This window comes from Anabrus simplex, chromosome 3 (genome assembly GCF_040414725.1).
Source record: "Anabrus simplex isolate iqAnaSimp1 chromosome 3, ASM4041472v1, whole genome shotgun sequence".
Lineage (NCBI taxonomy): Eukaryota > Metazoa > Arthropoda > Insecta > Orthoptera > Tettigoniidae > Anabrus > Anabrus simplex.
Window position 1 is genome coordinate 60,064,693 of NC_090267.1, and position 21,340 is coordinate 60,086,032.

At 42.0% G+C, this 21,340-nt stretch overlaps 1 protein-coding gene across 1 annotated transcript in view; it reads left to right on the top strand.

Annotated features, from left to right (window-relative positions):
- The window catches only part of LOC136867002 (organic cation transporter protein), a 383,839-nt gene that overhangs the window by 208,744 nt on the left and 153,755 nt on the right, over positions 1-21,340 (top strand). The window contains exon 2 of the mRNA XM_067144099.2: positions 8,832-9,195. Within this exon, the coding sequence (XP_067000200.2) occupies positions 8,832-9,195 (364 nt within the window). The remainder of the gene's footprint in view (positions 1-8,831; positions 9,196-21,340) is intronic.

The following is a 21,340-nucleotide window of genomic DNA, read 5'->3' on the forward strand; positions in this document are numbered from 1 at the left end:
GGGAAAACAGCCTGAAATCCTTGATTCTCTACTTCTTTCCTTCTTTTAGTCAAATCCTGGTCAAATTAACTTGTTTACATAATTCTTTCTATAATGTGTTCCTTGGTTCAATATCCTTAGGCATTTTTTGAAAAATGTCCACACCGAATGTATAAGTGAAAGTGAAATAATGCATTGACTCACAATAGCGCTGTTAGTGGTAGAAAAAGGCAAACTGCTAATCTAATCGACGGGATAACGATGATTAAGGACCGGATTTTATTCGTTCGTAATCTGTTTACCCTCCAGGGTCGGTTTTTCCCTCGGACTCAGCGAGGGATCCCACCTCTACCGCCTCAAGGGCAGTGTCCTGGAGCTCCAGACTCTGGGTCGGTGGATACGACTGGGGAGAATGACCAGTAACTCGCCCAGGCGGCCTCACCTGCTATGGGAAGATTGGATGGGACAGGCAAGGAAGAGGGAAGGAAGCGGGCGTGGCCTTGAGTTAGGTACTATCCCGGCATTTGCCTGGAGGAGAAGTGGGAAACGACAGAAAACCACTTCCAGGATGGCTGAGGTGGGAATCGAACCCACCTCTACTCAGTTGACCTCCCATGGCTGAGTTGACCCCGTTCCAGCCCTCGTACCACTTTTCAAATTTCCTGGCAGAGCCGGGAATCGAACCCGGACCTCCGGGGGTGGCAGCTAATCACGCTAACCACTACACCACAGAGGCGGACCCCATATTTTATTATGTTTAATTTACCTAAATTTCATAGCTCATACCTCTTGGATGTTTTCAACTTTGGGTGCTTGCCTGAAGGGCTGTCTATAACTTTGGATTTTTACAATGTCGTTTAAGTACACCAACTATGATTGGGAGCAATGGTTTCTATGCAGTGAAATCGGACCTCGTAAAGCAGTTCTGCAAAGTCTTAATTAAACAGCTTCTAAGCATTCACCCTGTATCGAGGAATGGTCATTCGAACCAGTAGCCTACCATTAAATAAGTGCCTTTCAATCCAAACTTGCCTTTTTTTAAAAAGGTATGTCAGCTTCTTTTCCTTAGCAACGTCTTTTGGTTGGTCAGTTCAGATTTCGTAAAGAACTGTGGAGTCTGTTATAGGGTATACAGGGTAAAGCGAAATTTACGCACTCGGGCGTCGCAGCGCGACTCCTCACATCCCAGCAATAAAAAATGTCTCTCACAAAAGTTCGTCCTGCGAGTATATCCGGCAGTAAAAGAACGTTCAATAGTGGCAATCTGGCAACACTGTAACCACATGTAGGGTAACTACTTCTGTCAGCACCTATTAGTCGTCTGTTACTTCTAATTTAATATAGAGATAGCGGGTTCGAACCCCTACTGTCGGCAGCCCTGAAGGTAGCAAATGCTAGGGGGTTGCTGACCGCTTCTAGCCCTTTCCTGCGCGATCGTCAGTCTTCCTGACAACGTGTAATTACATGAAACATAAGGATCTGGCCGGATGCCCTTCCTGACGGCAAAAGGTAATAAGTTGCCAGGACTTGAATCGCGGTATCCATCATTTTATATCTGTAAGTATCTGACTTGCGTGTGTGCAGGAACAAGGCCATGCGTATTTTTTGCTGAGATAACATGTCACTTTCGTTCACGTTTAAGCAAATCGTAGCAGAAACTCACAATACTGCTCCCATTTGGTCTTACAACTTGGAGGAAACAACATGCAGACAAAAAAATTATGGTTTATTATTTTTCATCCTCCCTTTTTTTAACATGTAATTATGTCAGGTGTAGTATCTCGCAACATTCTTGTCCGTGTGTTTCAAAAAAAATAAGTAAAGTGTACGCGTATATCAGTGTTCTAGTCGTGTTGTGATGTATTTGCAATTACTAAGCGAGTGACCGAGCGAGTTGGCTGCGCAGTATGTTTTTTATTTTTACATAACGTATGTTAGTGTTCCGGTCGATTACGCGTGTATTTGTAATTACTGAGCGTGTTAGCAGTGCGAGCGAGCGAGTTGGTTACGCGGTAGGGTCTTTTTAGTAGTTTTTTATTTTCTCACTAAGCAAATAATTGAAGTGGTGCTATATCGTTTACTGAGCGAGATAGCTACGCGATATGTGCAGAGTGTGTTTCCGTAGTTTTTTTATTTTTACACTAGGCAAATCATTGAAATTGTACTTTTGCTCTGAACACATCAAACAATGTTCTGATTACATGAAGACGTTAACAACATCGAGTACAGTGTTCGATTCTAGTCTTGTTACGCTTCTTTTGTAAACTGATCGTCTTTGAAAAAAGGTATCCCCTAACATGTTCTAAACTCATGTTGTCGAGTTCAGTGTTCGATTCTAGTCTTGATCACTTATGTAGTGTTCTAAACACATCAAACAATGTTCTAATCACATGATGAAGTTAACGACATCGAGTACAGTGTTCGATTCTAGTCTTGTTATGCTTCAATCTGATCTTCATTGAACAAAGGTATCCCCTGACATGTTCTAAACACATGTTGTATCGAGTACAGTGTTCGATTCTAGTCTTGATCAGTTATTTAGTGATCTGAACACATCAGTCAATGTTCTAATCACATGTTGAACTTAACAACAACCAGTACAGTGTTCGATATTGTTATGTTTCAATCTGATCTTCTTAAAACAAAGATATTCCTTGACATGTTCTAAACACATGTTGTATAGAGTACATTGTTCGATTCTAGTCTTGATTACTTATTTAGTGTTCTTAATACATCAATCAATGTTCTAATCACATGTTGAATTTAACCACATCGAGTACAGTGTTCAATTTTGGTCTTGTTATGTTTCTTTTGTAATCCGCAAGCCTAAACATGCACAATGAAGTTATCGCTGCACACTCACACCTTAGCAATGCATAATCGATAAAGCTATGCCTTGACAGAGGAGGAGGAGGAGGTAGAGGACACTATAACAGCCGCCGCCATTTTGCGTAGTAACCTCTAAGTGCTAATTAGAGTCGGGAGGGGCATCTTGTTGTAAACTAAGGATAGTCTCCTTCAGGATGGTAGATGGGAGGTTAGGCTCGCGAATGCATTAAGGTTTTACTGCTTAATGATGATAGCTAACGGAATTTTTTCAAATTGCCCCCCACCACATTACAAAAGTAGTAGCTAAAGATAGCAGCACGGTGCCCTTTTGATTAAAGATGGCAGCTGGATAGAATTTCAAATTGCCGCCACCACATGTTAAATGTATGTAGCTAAAGATAGCATCACGATGCTTTGTTGATTAAAGATGGCGAATGACAGCTGATGGAATTTTTCAAATTGCTCGCAGTGCCGTAAAGATAGCAGCACGGTGCTCTCTTGATTAAAGATGGCAGATGACAGCTGTCTAAAAAGGATGTAGGTTTTAAATTTTCCACCACCACCACGATAAGGTTTAGTACCGTAAAGATAGCAGCACTAAGGTAAGCGATGCAAGATGGCGGATGACAACGGTCAAAAAGCATGTGGATTTTAAATTTCCCACAACCATGATAAGGTTTAGTACCATAAAGATAGCAGTACTGAGGTAAGCGATGCAAGATGGTGGATGACAGCTGTGAAAAAACACGTAGATTATTATCTGCCACCACATTTCAAAGGTAGTAGCTAAGGAGGGCAGCACTGAGGTTTGCGATGCAAGATGGAGGATGACAGCTCTCAAAATGCACGTGGATTTTAAATTACCCGCAGTACCGTAAAGATAGCAGCACTAAGGTAAGCGATGCAAGATGGCGGATGAGAGCTGTCACATGGAAATTGCCCGCCACCACATTTCAAAGGTAGTAGGTAAAGATAGCAGCATGGTGCTCTGTTGATTAAAGATGGCAGCTTGTCAATAAGCACATAGCATTTTTCAAATTGCCACCACCGCATTTCAAAGGTAGTAGCTAAAGATGGCAGCACGATGCTCTGTTGATTAAAGATGGCTGCTGTCAAAAAGCACGTGGAATGTTTCAAATTGCCGCCACCACATTTCAAAAGTAGTAGCTAAAGAGTGCAGCACTGAGTTTTGCGATGGAAGATGGCGGATGACAGCTGCCAAAAAAGCACGTGGATTTTAAATTGCTCACCACCACCACGATAAGGTTTAGTACCGTGAAGAGGGCAGCACTGATGTTAGCGATGCGTTGTTGTTGAGGTTTTGTGCCGTTAAGATGGCAGCACTGAGGTTAGCGATGCAAGATGGCGGATGGCAGCTGTCAAAAAAGCACGTGAATTTTAAATTGCCCACCACCACCACGATAAGGTTTAGTACCATGAAGAAGGCAGCACTGAGGTTAGCGATGCGTTGTTGTTGAGGTTTTGTGCCGTTAAGATGGCAGCACTGAGGTTAGCGATACAAGATGGCGGATGGCAGCTGTCAAAAAAGCATTTGGCTTTGTTTACAAATTCAAATTTCGCGCTAGTGAGGTTTAGTGCCGTAAAGATGGCTGCACTGAGGTTAGCGATGCGTTGTTGTTTAAAGACGGTGGATGACCGCTGTCAAAAAGCACGTAGATTTGTTTACAAATTCAAATCTCGCGCCAAAATTCAAATTTCCCGCGGGAGGAGGAGGCCTCTGTGGATGGCCTGAGGAGGAGGAGGCCTCTGAGGAGGACTTGACGAGGAGGAGGAGGAGGAGGATGCCTCTCCTGAGGGCTTGAGGAGCAGGAGGCCTCTGCGGTGTGCCTGAGGCGGAGGCGGCCGCCGAATCCCTGACTTTATCTACTCGCTTCATTCCCTCTTCCTTGTCGATACGTTCTCATCTTGCCATCCCACAAGAGGTCCCTGTTCAGAATTGTAGGTGAGGCCACTTGTGTGAGGAAGTGGTTCTGCTCCTCAGTTGTATCCCCGACCGAAACTCTCACGCTCCAGGACACTGCCGTTTATGCGGTAGATGTGGGATCCGTCGCTGAGTCCGAGGGAAGAAAACTAACCCTGGACGGTAAATGGATTAAGGTGGAAAGAAAGAAAGAAAGAAGGAAAGAAAGAAAGAGTAAAGAAACAAAGAGTGCTGGTATGCGGTTAATAACGTAGATGCAACTCACCTGCATTGAGAGTAAGTCTGGAAAGAACTGCATCTCCACGGGACGAGGACACGAATTTTTCCGTCTCCGTTGCTAACTGGCTGGTATGCTTACCTTAGGTCCATGAGGTGCTGAGTTCGTATTTCGGTCGGTTCCTGGATTTCGAACTTCATTGGTCCTTTAGCTCGGGGCGAGAAATGTGTGACGTATTTCTTAATCTGTTTATCCTCCGGAGTTAGCTTTTCCCTCGGACTCAGCGAGGGATCCCACCTCTACCGCCTCAAGGGCAGTGTCCTGGAGCGTGAGACCTTGGTTTGGGGGTACAACTGGGGAAGAGGACCAGTGCCTTGCCCAGGCGGCCTCGCCTGCTATGCTGAACAGGGGCGTTGTATGGGGATGGGAAGATAGGAAGTGATAGACAAGGAAGAGGGAAGGAAGCGGCCGAGGCCTTATGTTAAGTACCATCCCGGTATTTGCCTGCAGGAGAAGTGGGAAACCACAGAAAACCACTTCCAGGATGGGTGAGGAGGGAATCAAACCCATCTCTACTCAGTTGATCTCCCAAGGCTGAGGGGACCCCGTCCCAGCCCTTGTATCACTTTTCAAATTTCGTGGCAGAGCCGGGAATCGAACCCGGAATCACAGTAACCACTACACCACAGAGGCGGATGCGAACCATTTACAAATATTTATGTCTTGTATCTTGATTTTCAAGTTGCGCAAAAATACTAAAACTTTTAATATTCTGTCTACCCTAAACTGCGGCATCAGGAACGTAATATCATAAACCTCACGCCTGGGTTTCGAACTTCACTTTAACAGCGACTCTCAGTAGGGACTTCCCGAAATTGCATAAAATATTTATTAAATATCTATGGTTTACAACTAGGCTGGCCTGCTGTTCAGTACTATATTTCTGTTGTGGACTCTGAATACGAACTGCGCTGATAATTCGTCATGGGACTCAAACCCGGGCCATCTTTGTAAGAAGCCACATGGTTTTCATGGCCCCTAATAATTAACGTGTTCATTTAAAATGATCTGCATCGATGTTATTATGTTCCTGACCCTTTGAGCTCCAATAGGACCTAGCCAACTCCACATGCTTTACGACGGCTTAATTTCCAATAGAGTTTATATCCTTCCCGTTTGGCTGCACGGTCCGCCCAACGATAAACGTACCTCGCCACACATCGTAGATAATGAAAGACTCCCTTAATGGGTGGGGGAGAAATTTAAATCGCGCTAGCTATACAACAGAACATAACTTCAGCAGTTTCGAAAAGCATATTCTTTAGAAGCTCTTTTATTCCGCGTTACAGCTTGAGGGCGACAACTTAGAAACGACATCTAGGGTGACAGAAGATTGGGATAAATAGTAGGCTACAAGAAGTCACTATTTTATGAAGGACACTGTACCTAAAATATTCATATGTCCTTGGAATGCCTAGCAAAATAGAAAATTCCCAGAATTTTCCGATGGGTGACAGGCTGGATTGGGTTTCAAAATTGGCGCTCGGCATAAGAAGGCATGTATGGCTGTATGAGGCTATTGGTAGGCTTTTCAAAAGGGAACAACATCGAAATCGAGATGTTGACAGCACTGGATTCTACAGTTAACACTTTATAGTACTGTTACAGCAGCTGAATTCAAGCTCCCTCTGTAGAGTGTTGGCTTTTGTCTTCCAAGATCGAGGTTTCAAGCCCGACAGAAGTAGTCGGATTTTTGAAGGGGAGGGGGTGAATTTTTTTCGCACTGAATGTCGCACATTGTCGACCAAATATTTTATGGTGACACAATTGGTGTTCACCCGACTAAATTAATTAAAAACCCAGCCATAATTAGCTTAACAGAGATACGGTTAAGTCCGCTATCTGGCAGAGTAAATTGGAATTTCGAAACTGACGCGCACTCAGTTCAAATGGCAACAAATTAAAACACCTGCGCACTCTCTTGGAATCAGGATACTGCCAATAAGCTTCTCCCGTTCTATTCATGTGACCGCAGCCATTTCATGGTAAAAACAAGAATTAGTTATGTGTGTTCTGTTTGCATCTGTTGATTCTTGAGATAATTTTTAAAACTGAAATTAAACTAATTACCTTAAATAAAACCGCTACTTGTCTAGTGTTTGGAACTGAATTACTTCTTGTGTTTTTCATTGAGTAAGTGCTATTTAATCTCAATTTCTTCCTTTCTTTCTTAATCAGTTTACCCTCCGGGATTGGGTTGGGTTTTCTCTCGGACTCAGCGAGGGATCCCACCTCTTCAGCCTCAAAGGCAGTATCCTGGAACATGAGACTTTCAGTCGGGGATACAACTGGGAAGGAAGACCAGTGCCTCGCCCAGGCGACCTCACCTGCTATGCTGAACAGGTGGCTTGTGGGGGGATGGGAAGATCGGCAGGGATAGACAAGGAAGAGGGAAGGAAGCGGCCGTGGCCTTAAGTTAGGTACCATAGTGGTATTTGCCTGGAGGAGAAGTGGGAAATAATGGAAAACCACTTCGGGGATATCTTAGGTGGGAATCGGACCACCCTCTACTCAGCTGACCTCCCGAAGCTCAGTGGATCCCGTTCCAGCCTCGTACCACGTTTTTAATTTCGTGGCAGAGTCGGGAATCGAACCCGGGCCTCCGGGTGTGCAGCTAATCACACTAACGACTACACCACGGAGACGGACTTTTATTCCTCTTTCGAAATCCTGTGTTGAACACACCTTTTCCTTCTGGCAGCCACTTTATGGAGGAAGTTGTAAATAAATAAATAAATAAATAAATAAATAAATAAATAAATAAATAAATAAATAAATAAATAAATAAATAAATAAATAAATAAATAAATAAATAAATAAATATATACAGCAAATGATTTAATATTCATATCATTCCAATACATAGTATGAATGTGAACTGTCACTGGCGTAAATGATTTGAACTAACAAGGAAACCATTTTTATTTTACACGCAATATACTTAACGATTGTGTGCCTTGATTGACCTTGGCCTACACAGCGACCGCTGCTCAGCCTCAAGCCTTGCAGATTACGCGTTGATGCGTGGTCAGCGCGACGAATCGTCTAGGCCTTTATTCTTGGCCTCATAGATTCAGGCTGGCATCTCACCGTCAGACAGCTCCCCAATTGAAGTAACATAGGCTGAGTGAACCTCGAACAACCTCCAGAACCAGTTAAAAATCCCTGATCTGCACGGAATCGAACCCGGGGTTGAGAGGCAGGTACGCTACCCCTAGACCACGTGGCCGGCTATCTCATTATCAGGTATCCCTTAATTTTGTGCTCATGTAGGCTGAGTAAACCTCAAAGCAGACCTCAGATCCAGATAAAAATTTCTACCTGGTCGCGAATCGAACCTGGGGCTTGAAGGTAAGAGACAGGGGGACTTAGTACTTCTAGACCGCCGGGCAAGATTTAAAAACATAGTAAATAGGATTCTGAATTTTGTTTAACAACATATACTCTCGTTAATACCAAAAATAGTCTCATATTTTTTTACAACTTGCTTTACATCACACCGACACAGATAGGTCTTATGGCGACGATGGGATAGGAAAGGGCTAGTAGTGGGAAGGATGCAACCGTGGCCTTAATTATGATACATCCCCAGCATTTGCCTGGTGTCAAAATGGGAAACAGTGGAAAAACCATCTTCAAGGCTGTCGACAGTGGTGTTCGAACCCACTGTCTCCCTAATGCAAACTCACAGCTGTGCGAGCCTAACCGCACGGCCAAGTTGTTCTCATATTTTCTGTCCCGATATATTTGCTAATTAAAATATTGCAAGTTAATATAATTACATTCATTTCCATGTTGTTTCAGTGGCACCTGGTGTGGGAGAAGATGTAGTGCAAGGTGCTATGGGAGACTTCGGTCGGTGGCAGCTGTGGATCTGTCTGAGTATCTCGGTCCTCAAGCTGCCTGTGGCGTGGCACCAGCTGGGGATCGTGTTCTTGGCGCCCCCGACCACTTTCTGGTGTGCAGATTCCAACAGCAGCAGTTCCGCTATGGCGTGTGATAAACCTTGCAATGCAGGATGGGTGTTCGATAGAACAGTCTTCGAGGAAACCATCATCACTCAGTGGGAGCTGGTCTGTAGTCGAGCACAACTCGCTAACGTGGCGCAGACTGTCTTCATGTTGGGTGTACTCCTGGGGAACGTGCTCTTCGGGATAGCTGCAGACAGGTAGGTGCATACACTTCACGATGATTGCAGAAGAAATTTCCTTGGTTTATAGAATGTGGTCCAATTTGTCTCGCTCCTAGGCTTCCCCGCATACAGCGCTGAGCATTTATAAAGTTTCCGTTCACTTCGAAGATCAGTGGTACACTGAAGGAGTATCTGTGCACCTAAGGGGTGACGATTATAAGTGGGGGTGGGGGTGGAGGGGAGATTGGCCTGGTCGCTCCTCCCCCCATACTCTTTATGAGGTCAAAGTGAAGTTTAATTCCATTTTCCCGCCTAAAACCAGGATCTATAGAAAACAATTTTTACTAATCCTGTTTTCCTATCACATCATTATCTTTCCCTCAATTTGTTCCTGGCTGGATTTTAGCAAATTTTTGGTGTGTATATTCAAAGAGCCATCATTTTAATGAAATGAATGCCGTTCATCTGTAAATTGTCAAAGTGCTTCTATTTAATTGTACTACGTGTGTAACTATTCCTTTGGTGAACTTATTGTTATACTATTGTTACCGAAGTTAAGTTGGCAAATTATCACTCTTTACTGATCAATCCAGATTTGCTCAGAGACCGTATTTTAGTTACTTTTAAAACATTTTCTTGTTTACCCGACCCCTTCTATACCGCACACACACTCACGGTACTTTCTGTTGCCTATAGACTTTTGTGCCCCTCCCCACACACTTGTAATTCCCAATTGCTGCCAGCACAGTGTTGCGATCATAAGGGAGTATTGGACGAAACATACATACATACATACATACATACATACATACATACATACATACATACATACATACATACATACATACATACATACATACATACATACATACATACATCATTATAGACAGTTAGACCTTTCAGCGTTCAGTCTGCAAGCCTCTGCGAATTTACTAAACGTCGTCACAATACTCTATTTGTTCTTTGCTAGTTGCTTTACGTCTTATGGCGACGATGGAATAGGAAAGGGCTAGGAGTGGGAAGGAAGCGGCCTTGGCCTTAATTAAGGTACAGCCCCAGCATTTGCCTGGCGTGAAAATGAGAAAACACGGAAAAATATTTTCAGGGCTGCCGACAGTGGGGTTCGAACCTACTGTACCGTACCCAGGGGTAAATACCCTCTAGGGCGATACCTCCCTTCCTGTATGAACATCCGACTAACTCAGGGTTGGGCAGAGAGTGGGTTGGTCGTCATTGGGTCAGCCTAAAAGTCAAAGTTCTACACTTAAATATAAGTAAATGACAGGAAAATCGAGGTATAACTCGAATGAGAAACAATAATATGGGGTAGGATGAGTTTATTCATAAATATCCCCGAATCATACTACTCAAAAATCAAATAAATCAAATAATAAAATGTCATTACAAAAATCTCAAAATTAAAGAAATAACTGGACATTAAGAACGTTAATTGTTCAAAGAAACAAAAGTGAAATAAAGTATCAAGCACAACATTGAGTACTTGCATACATTAAGAAATAATCTTCTTCTTACTGTCCATTTTTCATGTTATATGACAACATATGTACGCATATACCGATACGTATTTATCTCAGATGGAGTCACACTTGAAAGTATCACATCGATACGGGTTTGTAATTTAATTTAGAGTCATCGCAAGATTAAACGTTAAAAGAAAATTACCATATACAAGATAGTTACGATGAAGAGAAAAACCAAGATAAAAGAAAAATTAAGACGCAATGGGACATGATATGAATTATGAAAAATACTAGTGGCATTTCCCTACGCTATATTTACAATGAACAAAAATAAGCAAAACATCACATCTATTTACATCGGATAAAGAGAAAAGTCTTACATACTACACAGATTCTACGTGAATTGCGGTTAACCACAAAGGATCTAGTGAGAACTAGATTGACCATCAATATAACTCAGCACTCGGGCTGTTCCCCATTAAACAACAAGACAACATATTCAAACAACACGAAACATCATAAAACACCTTGCTGTAAGAGAAAACCATATAATTATCCAAGCAATATCCATGTGGAAAGCAATGGGCAACATTGCCTTCTTCTGCTGCATCTGCGCACTCAACAGCGCGATCATCCGTCACGTATTTCCTGGTGTGCTGTGAGCTGGAAGGGAATGTTGGAACTCAACACTGTACTAAGGCTTGGATTCTGTCCGCCAAGATTGTAACACGGAAACACCATCTCATTCACGCCGTCTAAGAAAAAACGGCCGATATATCAACTTGCAATGAGATATTATCTTTCGTCGGCTACACGGAAACTCACGTATAATCGTATTCCTTCCTAGCATGCTTTGACAATTTAACACGCATCAGACTCATTGGTCTGGAATCAATTCCGTCAATTCTGATAACTAATATTCTCTCAGAAGACACTAGCAGGTACATATCCACTGCACATAATTCTTTCAGTTATCAGGCATGCAATCGGCCTGCATAATCATTTTATAACTCCGCATGCATTATAATTTCTCATATCTATCACAAATCACATCAGTCTTTTACATTGTGAGACCCGGTTCGTTTCCTTGTGCAAATCATTGGGCAAAAACAGATTCCAACCTAAATTCGAAGATCCTGTTCTTTCAACGTTGTTATGGAGCTCCTTACGTACAGCTTCTGAAATACCAAGCGTCATGCAATTAACTGTTACTGTCTGTTTAAATGACCAAAATAAAATAACGTAGCAAGTGTTTAACTTTGAAAATTGGATGAACTTGTCAATCTAATCCTCCTAGCACTAATATACAAGGAAAAAGCGGATTAACACTAAACAAAATTATCATGCATAAAGGAACAACAAAATAATCCTAACAAATCCCTCATTATCCCAACTATCTGGTCATAAATAAAAATAAAAATGAAGAGAACATGCATTTCTCTCCTATCCGTATATACAACAATATAAAAGTGAAACAAACACATGCCGTCAGGCTTACTTTACGTTAAATAAAATCCCTATTCTAAACTGCACTAGTATTTTAACATAACCCATATAACATTCCATAATTAACACATGCGCCTTATCTTGGACGACTCTCTGGATACATGGCAGCAGCTCACATCTCTGCCTTGCTGGGTGTCTACTCCATGTTGATCACTGCTTCAACACGTAGAAATACACTTCCTTCTTCCACAGGCGAAGCAATCTTCTTGCTAAAAATATTGAACACTGCAACACAGAAGGCTTTGGATGAATATCTCTTCACCGCTCAATTCTGCACGTGCCGAACAACCCTTCAGTCAAATTTACTGACACATAAATACACTGTAAATTTTACACTTGAGGGTTTATGTACACAGTTTTTGAGAGCGGCACGCGGTACGAATCGAGAGTTCCTCGCGAAACGCGACCGACACGAAAATATGAGACAATGGAACGTCTCTGCTGCACTTTCTACACTGTGGTTAATTATCACCGTCTATATACTGGTAGTGAACTTTGCGACAATATAATCTACAATTAACTCTGCATCTGTTACTTTATTCCTCTGCACGACTGACTTTTTATTGATCTTATTAACCATACTCTGTTAACTCTGGCAACTTTTAAGTACAATTCTCGGAGCACATCGAACAACGTCCACCTCACATCAGTATCTACGATCAGAGTTACACTTCTACACTGTCCAAACTGCCCGATCAGAGTCGCACTTCTACACTCTCCAAACTACCCGATCAGAGTCGCACTTCTACACTCTCCAAACTGCCCGATCAGAGTCGCACTTCTACACTCTCCAAACTACCCGATCAGAGTCGCACTTCTACACTCTCCAAACTACCCGATCAGAGTCGCACTTCTACACTCTCCAAACTACCCGATCAGAGTCGCACTTCTACACTCTCCAAACTACCCGATCAGAGTCGCACTTCTACACTCTCCAAACTACCCGATCAGAGTCGCACTTCTACACTCTCCAAACTGCCCGATCAGAGTCGCACTTCTACACTCTCCAAACTGCCCGATCAGAGTCGCACTTCTACACTCTCCAAACTTCCCGATCAGAGTCGCACTTCTACACTCTTCAAACTACCCGATCAGAGTCGCACTTCTACACTCTCCAGAGCTTGGGATTCTAAGGAAGCGTAGGTAACGTCGTTGCAACTATGGGATTCCCGCTTGTCTAGACAAACCACCAATCAGAATGCTTGCCATTTATAATGACACAATATCAATTATAACATATCAATAAAACAGAGTTCAGATTATATCAAATCTCTTCCTATAATTTTTATACCGTATTCCTGATTATATTTCACTTATAGACCCGTGGAAATCCGCCAAATAACAGAATTTATCTCAAGCAACTGTACACGTTGGTCAACATGGGATTATGACTTCGCGCCATGTAGACTCCATATTTGCCACATCCTCACGTTCTCATTGGCTCAATATTTCGCTTGGTCAGCATCTTGTACACGTGCCGAGCTGTGCCAACTCCTAGTGACGCTAAGCCATTCTCTCGGTCCCGAGAAAGTATTGGGCAATAACCAGCGACTTGATGGCTCCATAAACTTCCGGTCTCAGCTATCCTGCGATTCCTTACTTTACCATATATGACTGCAATTCATATCAATAAAATTTACATATTATGTCAAATAATAATCCGAGTATCTCTTATGGGCCGGCAGGATACGGCTCACTACTATGTCCCCAATACTGGATACTGGCCGCACTTAAGCGGATGAGGCTATCGAGCTCGCTAAGCCTTTATTTGCAACTAGCGCTGTGGCCTTATTTAGATCTATACTTCTTATCTTCAAATCGTTAGAAACTGAGTCTAAGCATCGTCGTCTTGGTCTCCCTCTACTTCTCTTAACCTCCATAACAGAGTCAGTTATTCTCCTAGGTAACCTATCCTCCTCTATTCGCCTCACGTGACCGCACCACCGAAGCCAGTTTGTGTGTAGAGATTCATCCATAGAGTTCATTCCTAACTTAGCCTTTATCTCCTCATTCCGAGTGCCCTCCTGCCATTGTTCCCACCTGTTTGTACCAGCAATTATTTTTGCTACTTTCATGTATGTTACTTATGAATAAGATATCCTGAGTCCACCCAGCTTTCGCTCCCGTAAAGCAAAATTGGTCTGAAAACAGACCGATGTACAGATAGTTTCGTCCGTGAGCTGACTTCCTTCTTACAGAATACCGTTGATCGCAACCAATATGACATTCACTTCTATTGAATTTCTTACCTACTGACATCAATTTAGTCTTCAAAAGGCTAATTTTCATACCATACTCATTGCACCTATTTTCAAGTTCCAAGATATTAGGCTGCAGGCTTTCGACATAATCTGTCAGCATAAGCCAGGCTGATTGCTACATTTCCACTTAACTGAATCCCTCCTTGCCACTTTATATCCTTCAGCAGATGATCTATGTTATCTACGAACAGCAAAGGTGAAAGATTACAGCCCTATCTAACCCCTGTAAGTACCCTGAATCAAGAAGTCATTCTACCATCAATTCTCACTGAAAGTTTTGCGAACACCATTTCCCTCTGTACCTTGTCATATGCTTTCTCTAGATATACGAAACACAAACACACCTGTCTATTCCTCTCGTAGCATTTTTCACTTACCTGGTACATACTGAAAATCTGATACTGACAGCCCCTCTGTGGTCTGAAACCACAGTGGTTTCCATCCAACTTCTTCTTAACCACTGATCGCACCCTCCCTTCCAAGATGCCAGTGAATACTTTGCCTGGTATACTAATCAATGAGATACCTCGATAGTTGTTGCAGTACTTTCTGTTCCCTTGCTTTACTGTAGATAGGTGCAATTACTCCTTTTGTCCAATCAGGAGGTACTTTACCAACATGCTAATCTTACTACTCTATGAAGCCATTTCATCCCTGCCTTCCCATTATACTTCATCATTTCAGGTCTAATTTCATCTGTTCCTGCTGCTTTATGACAATGGAGTTTATTTACCATCCTTTCCACTTCCTCAAGCGTAATTTCACCAACATTTTCCTCCTGCCCATGAGCTTGGCTGTTCGCAACACCATCAGGAAGATTTCCTTTTACGTTCAGAAGATGTTCAAAATATTCTCTCCTTCTCTCCAGCGATTCCCTGGGATCTATTACGAGTTCACCTGAATTACTCAAAACACTGTTCATTTCCTTTTTCCCTCCCTTCCTTTCTTTATTACTGTCCAGAAAGGTTTCCCTGCTGCTTGACCTAGCCTTTCCAGGTTATTACCAAAATCTTCCCATAACTCCTTTTTGGATTCAACAACTATTTGCGTCGCTCTGTTTCATTCATCTACGTACAATTCCCTGTCTGCATCGTCCCTTATTTGGAGCCATTTCTGATAGGCCTTCTGTTTACGTTTACAAGCTGCTCTCACTTCATCATTCCACAAATATGTTCGCTTTTATCCAACAGTTGTTCCTAGGCATTCCCTTGCTGTTTTTACTACAGCATCCCTGTATGCCACACATTCTCTTTCTATATCCTGAACCTGCTTACTGTCTGCTGTTCGAAACTTCTCACGAGTCATATAGGTGAACTTCTGTCTAATTTCCTCGTCCTGGAGATTTTATACCCTTATTGGTTTGCAGACAGATTTCACTTTCTCTATCCTAGGCCTAGAGATACTTAGTACACTACAGATCAGATTGTGGTCTGTATAAATTTTCTTCACGTGTTTATTGTCTGTGAAGGTGCTCACTGGCCAATTAGACCTAAACTAACATGTTTGTTGACGTTGATCTTTACAACTGTAAATATACTTCTTCTTTTTCTACCGCTTTTACCACATTTGTGGGGTCGCAAGTACGAACTGTGTCGCACATGTTGATTTGTCCCTGTTTTGCCCTTTATGAGCCAACCCTATATGGAGGGATATGATCACTACTGCGTTTTTGTGTGGTCGTTGGTAGTGTAGTGTGTCCGAATATGAAGTGGAAAATGTTGGAACAAACACAAAAACCCACTCCCAGGGTCAGAAGAATTAATCAGACGGGATTAAAATCCTCGACCCGGCCGGGAATCGAACCCGGAACCCTCTGAACTGAAGACTAACCGTTCAGCCAATGAGTCGGACCTACTATCTCGTCCGAGGAGTCCCGTATCAAACTTCACAAGGCACTTGTAAGCACAAGTAATAACACTGAAAATATAGTGAAAATCAATTAATTATATGACTTCAACATGTGTCCAGATTTTCGTTCTATCAGTCGTCACCATCACAGTCTACCATATTATAGTTGTCCATAGCGGTATGGAGCTGGCCAGCATCATTTCTAAAATAAATGTCCAGATCCGTATCTATCGTCCTTTTCTTTGCGTACTTCTTTATCTGTAATGACACACGAGGGTCCGATACAATATGTATGTGTGTCGTCAGGTCTAAAGACATACTTGATCGAGAAATTTTCTGTGTATGATTTAACCTAGTGTGGCGGTACACTTTGTGGAGGGCTTCTAAAGGCTCTTACAAAGCTCAATCGGTCTTCACTTTACTCTGGCATTGAGCAGTTATCAATGTTGTTACGTAGTCTGGGAGCATACGTGGACGATCGAGCCACTCTGCATGTTTAGCTAGAAACACCGACCTAACCCTCTGAGACATCCACCAAATTTTGTTCAAAGTCTGTGGAGTAAGATGGCGCGTGCTGTGTGTGTTGTGTAAGAGAGCTCCGTGTTATCAGCCCGAATTAGCAAGATAATTAGCAGACAGGTCCAGTGAGTGTGTGTCAATAATTACACCAGACAACTGACATCTAGTTCTAGTAAAAACAGTGTAAATAAGCGTGTGTTGGACTTTGAAACAAAGTTTGTTAAACGGATGGATGAGTTCCAAGCTCGCTTGGAACAGTTGACATAAGCCAGTGCCAGCAGGGCTGCCAACACTAACGACCGCGCCGATGAAGATCTGTCTTCCCTCTGTACTGACTTTAAAGACTTCCGCCAGTACATCTTGACGGAAATTTCTTGTGTAAAGGATGAGTTATTAGTTGTGCAACAGCGTCTTGACCAGCACGAAGCCAGGGCTGACGAAGCCGAACAATACAGTAGACGGAACTGTCTACTCATACACGGGGTGAAAGAAGAACCGGCTGAGAATGTCTATGCCAAAGTGATAGAGACAGTAAAATCTAACCTACAAGTGGACTTATCGATGGATGACATCGATCGCTGTCATAGATTGGGACCTCTACGCAGATCAGCTGCGGAAGTCGTGACCTCGGGAAACAGGCCGATTATAGTTAAATTCGTCCGGTTTCATGTTCGCGATCGTGTCTGGCGCGCTAAGCAGCCCTTCAAAGGCACCAAACTATTGGTTACGGAGTCATTGACTGCTACAAGAAAAGATCTGTTAAATAGAGCCCGAGACCAGCTCGGGGTGCGTAACGTTTGGACCCAGGAAGGAAGAATCATAGTTCTAGGCAAAAACAAAAACAAATTTGCAGTGGCCACTAAAGCGGTACTAAATGCTGTTATTTCAGGGCTAGGTGATTAGTAGAGCACATGACTCATGGATTTACGTTTTATTTATAAGTGGTTTTATTGTAAGTTTAGTGTGAGTGAATGTTTAAATGATTCAAGTGGCTTACGTAGGCAAGAGGAAACCATGGTTAGTTGCCCTCTGTTTATTTTTGATTATGGCTAACACAGGTAATAATGTAGCTTTCTCCCTGGGCAGGGTAAACAACCTTCAAATTGATACTGAACCCTCCCACCCTTCTCTTTCCCTGACTCCTTCTCACCCCGCCCGCAGTCACCTGGAGAGAAAATTCTCGTCCTTTCCCCGCTCATTACTGTGTGCCCATGTCAATGCTCAGTCTATAATTGCCCATCACACTGAGCTGAAAGCTATTTTTGAAGGAAGCATGGTAAATGTTGTAGCAATTAGTGAGAGTTGGATGAAGGACTCGGTCCCTCTAAACACGGTAAATATAGAAGGATTTAATGCACTTTTTCACAATAGACCGAAGCGCCGTGGAGGAAGAGTAGCTCTATTCTACAAAAACAATTTAACGGGGAAGATTATACAAACTTCGACATTATCTACTGACACCTTAACTGAATATATGTTTGTAGAACTATCTGTTGATAAGACTAAAGTACTGATTGGAGTTGTTTACAAACCACCAAAAGCAGGAAACTTCATCGACTTCGAATCAAATTTACTAAGACTCGTACCTACCTACGAACGTGTACTCATATTTGGTGACTTTAACACAAACCTGTTAATAGACTCCATTGAAGCAAATCGTTTACAGAACATATTTACCTCTTGTAACATGTCAGTATTGCCACTTAACCCCACTCACCACGTGCACAAAGCTAACGGATCCTCACACACTCTAATAGATTTACTTATCACAATCAATCCTCAGAAAATACTAAAACACGGACAAACTTATGTACCTGGTATATCATACCACGATCTCATATATACAGCTTATTCTTTGAAAGTTCCCAAAACAAAGCCGAGGTGGATAACCTATAGAGACATGAAAAAGTTAAATCCTCGACAATTAATACAAGATGCTAATCTCTGCCCGTGGGACGAAATACTGCACTTGACTGACAATGACGAAAAAGTAAAGACGTTTAACACATTATTGTTGGGATTGTATAACAAACACGTACCTAAACGTACTGCTAGGGTGACTCGCAAAGCTGCTCCATGGTTATCAAATGACATTAAGTCCGCAATGGCTGAACGAGATGCACTACACAGATGTTACAAGCAGACATTATCAACTGAAGATTTTGAAAAGTACCGTGTGCTTAGAAATAAAGCTAAACGAATAAGCAGAAACAAAAAATATGCGTACTTCCAACAATTAGCCAGTAACTTGAACACAAAAAGTACCTGGAGACAACTCAGATCCGTGGGTATTGGGAGGCAAACTACAAACTCCAATACGCATGACATAAATCCAGATGAATTAAATGCCCACTTTACTAGAGAAAGTTAATACCGACCCTCATATTATACAAACAACAATAAATTCTCTTCAGTCTACTCCGTTACCACAACGGCCTTTGTTCAAATTTCGTAAAGTAAATGAAAATGATGTAAGAAGGAAACTATCTATCAAATCACAAGCAATCTGAGTGGATGACATCACGATACCCTTCGTCGTTACCTTGATGGATGTAGTATTGCCAATTTTAACCCACATATGTAACTTATGTCTTTCGGAAGGCTACTTCGCAATTGTTTGGAAGGATGCTTTAATTTTCCCAGTACAAAGAAAATCTCTAGCAAATTCTCCATCTGACTATCGACCTGTCTGTATACTTTCTTCACTTTCGATAGTCTCAGAAAAACTCATGCATTAACAACTGCTCCAATATTTGACGCACCATTCGTTACTTGATCACTTGCAATCTGGATTTTAAAAAGGACATAGTACATCTACTGCTCTTCTAAAAGTTACGGATGACGTAAGAAAAGCAATGGACGAACGTAAAGTGACCGTGCTCATTCTCCTAGACTTCAGCAGTGCTTTTGACACTATCAGTACGGACATATTGAACCCATGACCTTTGTGCCCTAAGAACATTATGCATAAATCGACAATCATTTGAAAGTTGGATTCTTGATAGCATAGATTTGACACGTGACGAGGGGGTGATTACCTTCGGTCCCACGCTCTGGGGTACGTGACGTCAGCCACACGTGTCGACGGCGGAAGAATCTCAAGTCATTTTTGTGAACTATTTCAAAGCGCGTGTACATGGCGTGACCAAAGCCAAGTCAAAAAAATATAGTGCCTATCAAAGGGGGTCAATCATTTCACAAATCGAACCCGTATAAATTTTAAATGTCCATGAACACTACCGCCAGAAATGTAGCAAGCATGTAGTCACTTTCAAAACTCTTGAAATTACAGTTTAGTTAAGTCAGAAAATTTATAGAAATTTTCTTAGCGGCGAAGGGAGATATCCGAAGAGATATCTGCTATAAATATGAAGGGACGCCATGACGAAGTCTCCTTCTCCGGCATTTGTGATACAAAGCGGACGAAAAATTGTTGAGCTGCTCTGCGAAATCAAACAACAAAAGCAGACTGAGTTCAACTGCAGATTTTAGCCATTGTGACTAGGTCTTGACTCCATGAGGAGATAGTTTTCTTGAGTGAAATAATTGTACCAGATAGGACTGTCAAAGTACTGAATAAATTCTAATGTGATTAAGTAATTCGTGTGCGGAAATAATTATAGTCCATCGTGTGCGCTCAGCAAACAAGTGAAGGGTATTTTCTTTTTTTTTGTGCTTTATTCCAGGAAACCTGAAGAAATATAATAATGATCTGTAAAGCCATGAATGTAAAAATGGCTAAATAAAATGCCAGGGTCGCAGGTGAGCCCTATGACGAACAATGGTGTGACTACATGAGGTAGGTGACTTTCCATCTTACTACCTATTATATCTTGTTTCATGATCTCTAAAAGTGTATTTGAATGGGGATATACGACGCAGTGGTCACCCCTACTAAGTTTTGTAAATGTGAGAATACGACTAAAAGAGTCATTTGTTTTATTTTCCACTTGGATAAATGTTTGAAGTCTTGCGAGTGCCGTATAATGTTGCAAAAAGTTATTGAATAGGGTTTCGAAGTGATATCACGTCCAATGTAGATCGTCATCCGTGTGAGTGTACTGCCTATATTTTGTGATGTCAAATTAAGATGTTCATTCGACGTAAATTTTTCCTGTCTGCAATTTGACGTTAATAATGTAGGAATCCATGGTTACTCATTTTCAATCGAGTGGAAGCGCGCTGTTGGGTGAGAATCTAGGGTGATGAATTTGGTCACGGAGAGAAACGTTTTTCTAGGCCCATTTTAAACTGTGTCTGAATGACAATAAAAAGATCTAGTAGAATGTGTCAGTTATTTTTCGTAAAAATCAAGTTATTAAATACGATATCATTTATGCGAAGTTATTCATGATTAATGCATTGTGCGATATTAGACGTCGATATTTCTAGTAAGGATTTTATTCCAGTTCTTTGTCGATGATAATTGTGGAGCTGGGAAACAGAGGTTAGTTTTGTTGATATGAGATTTGTGAATCAGGTTGGACCTGTCATTGAAGCCGGGACATGGAAGCCCGAGGAATGTTTTATATGAGTTGAGATGAGATGTGCGAATCAGGTTAGAGT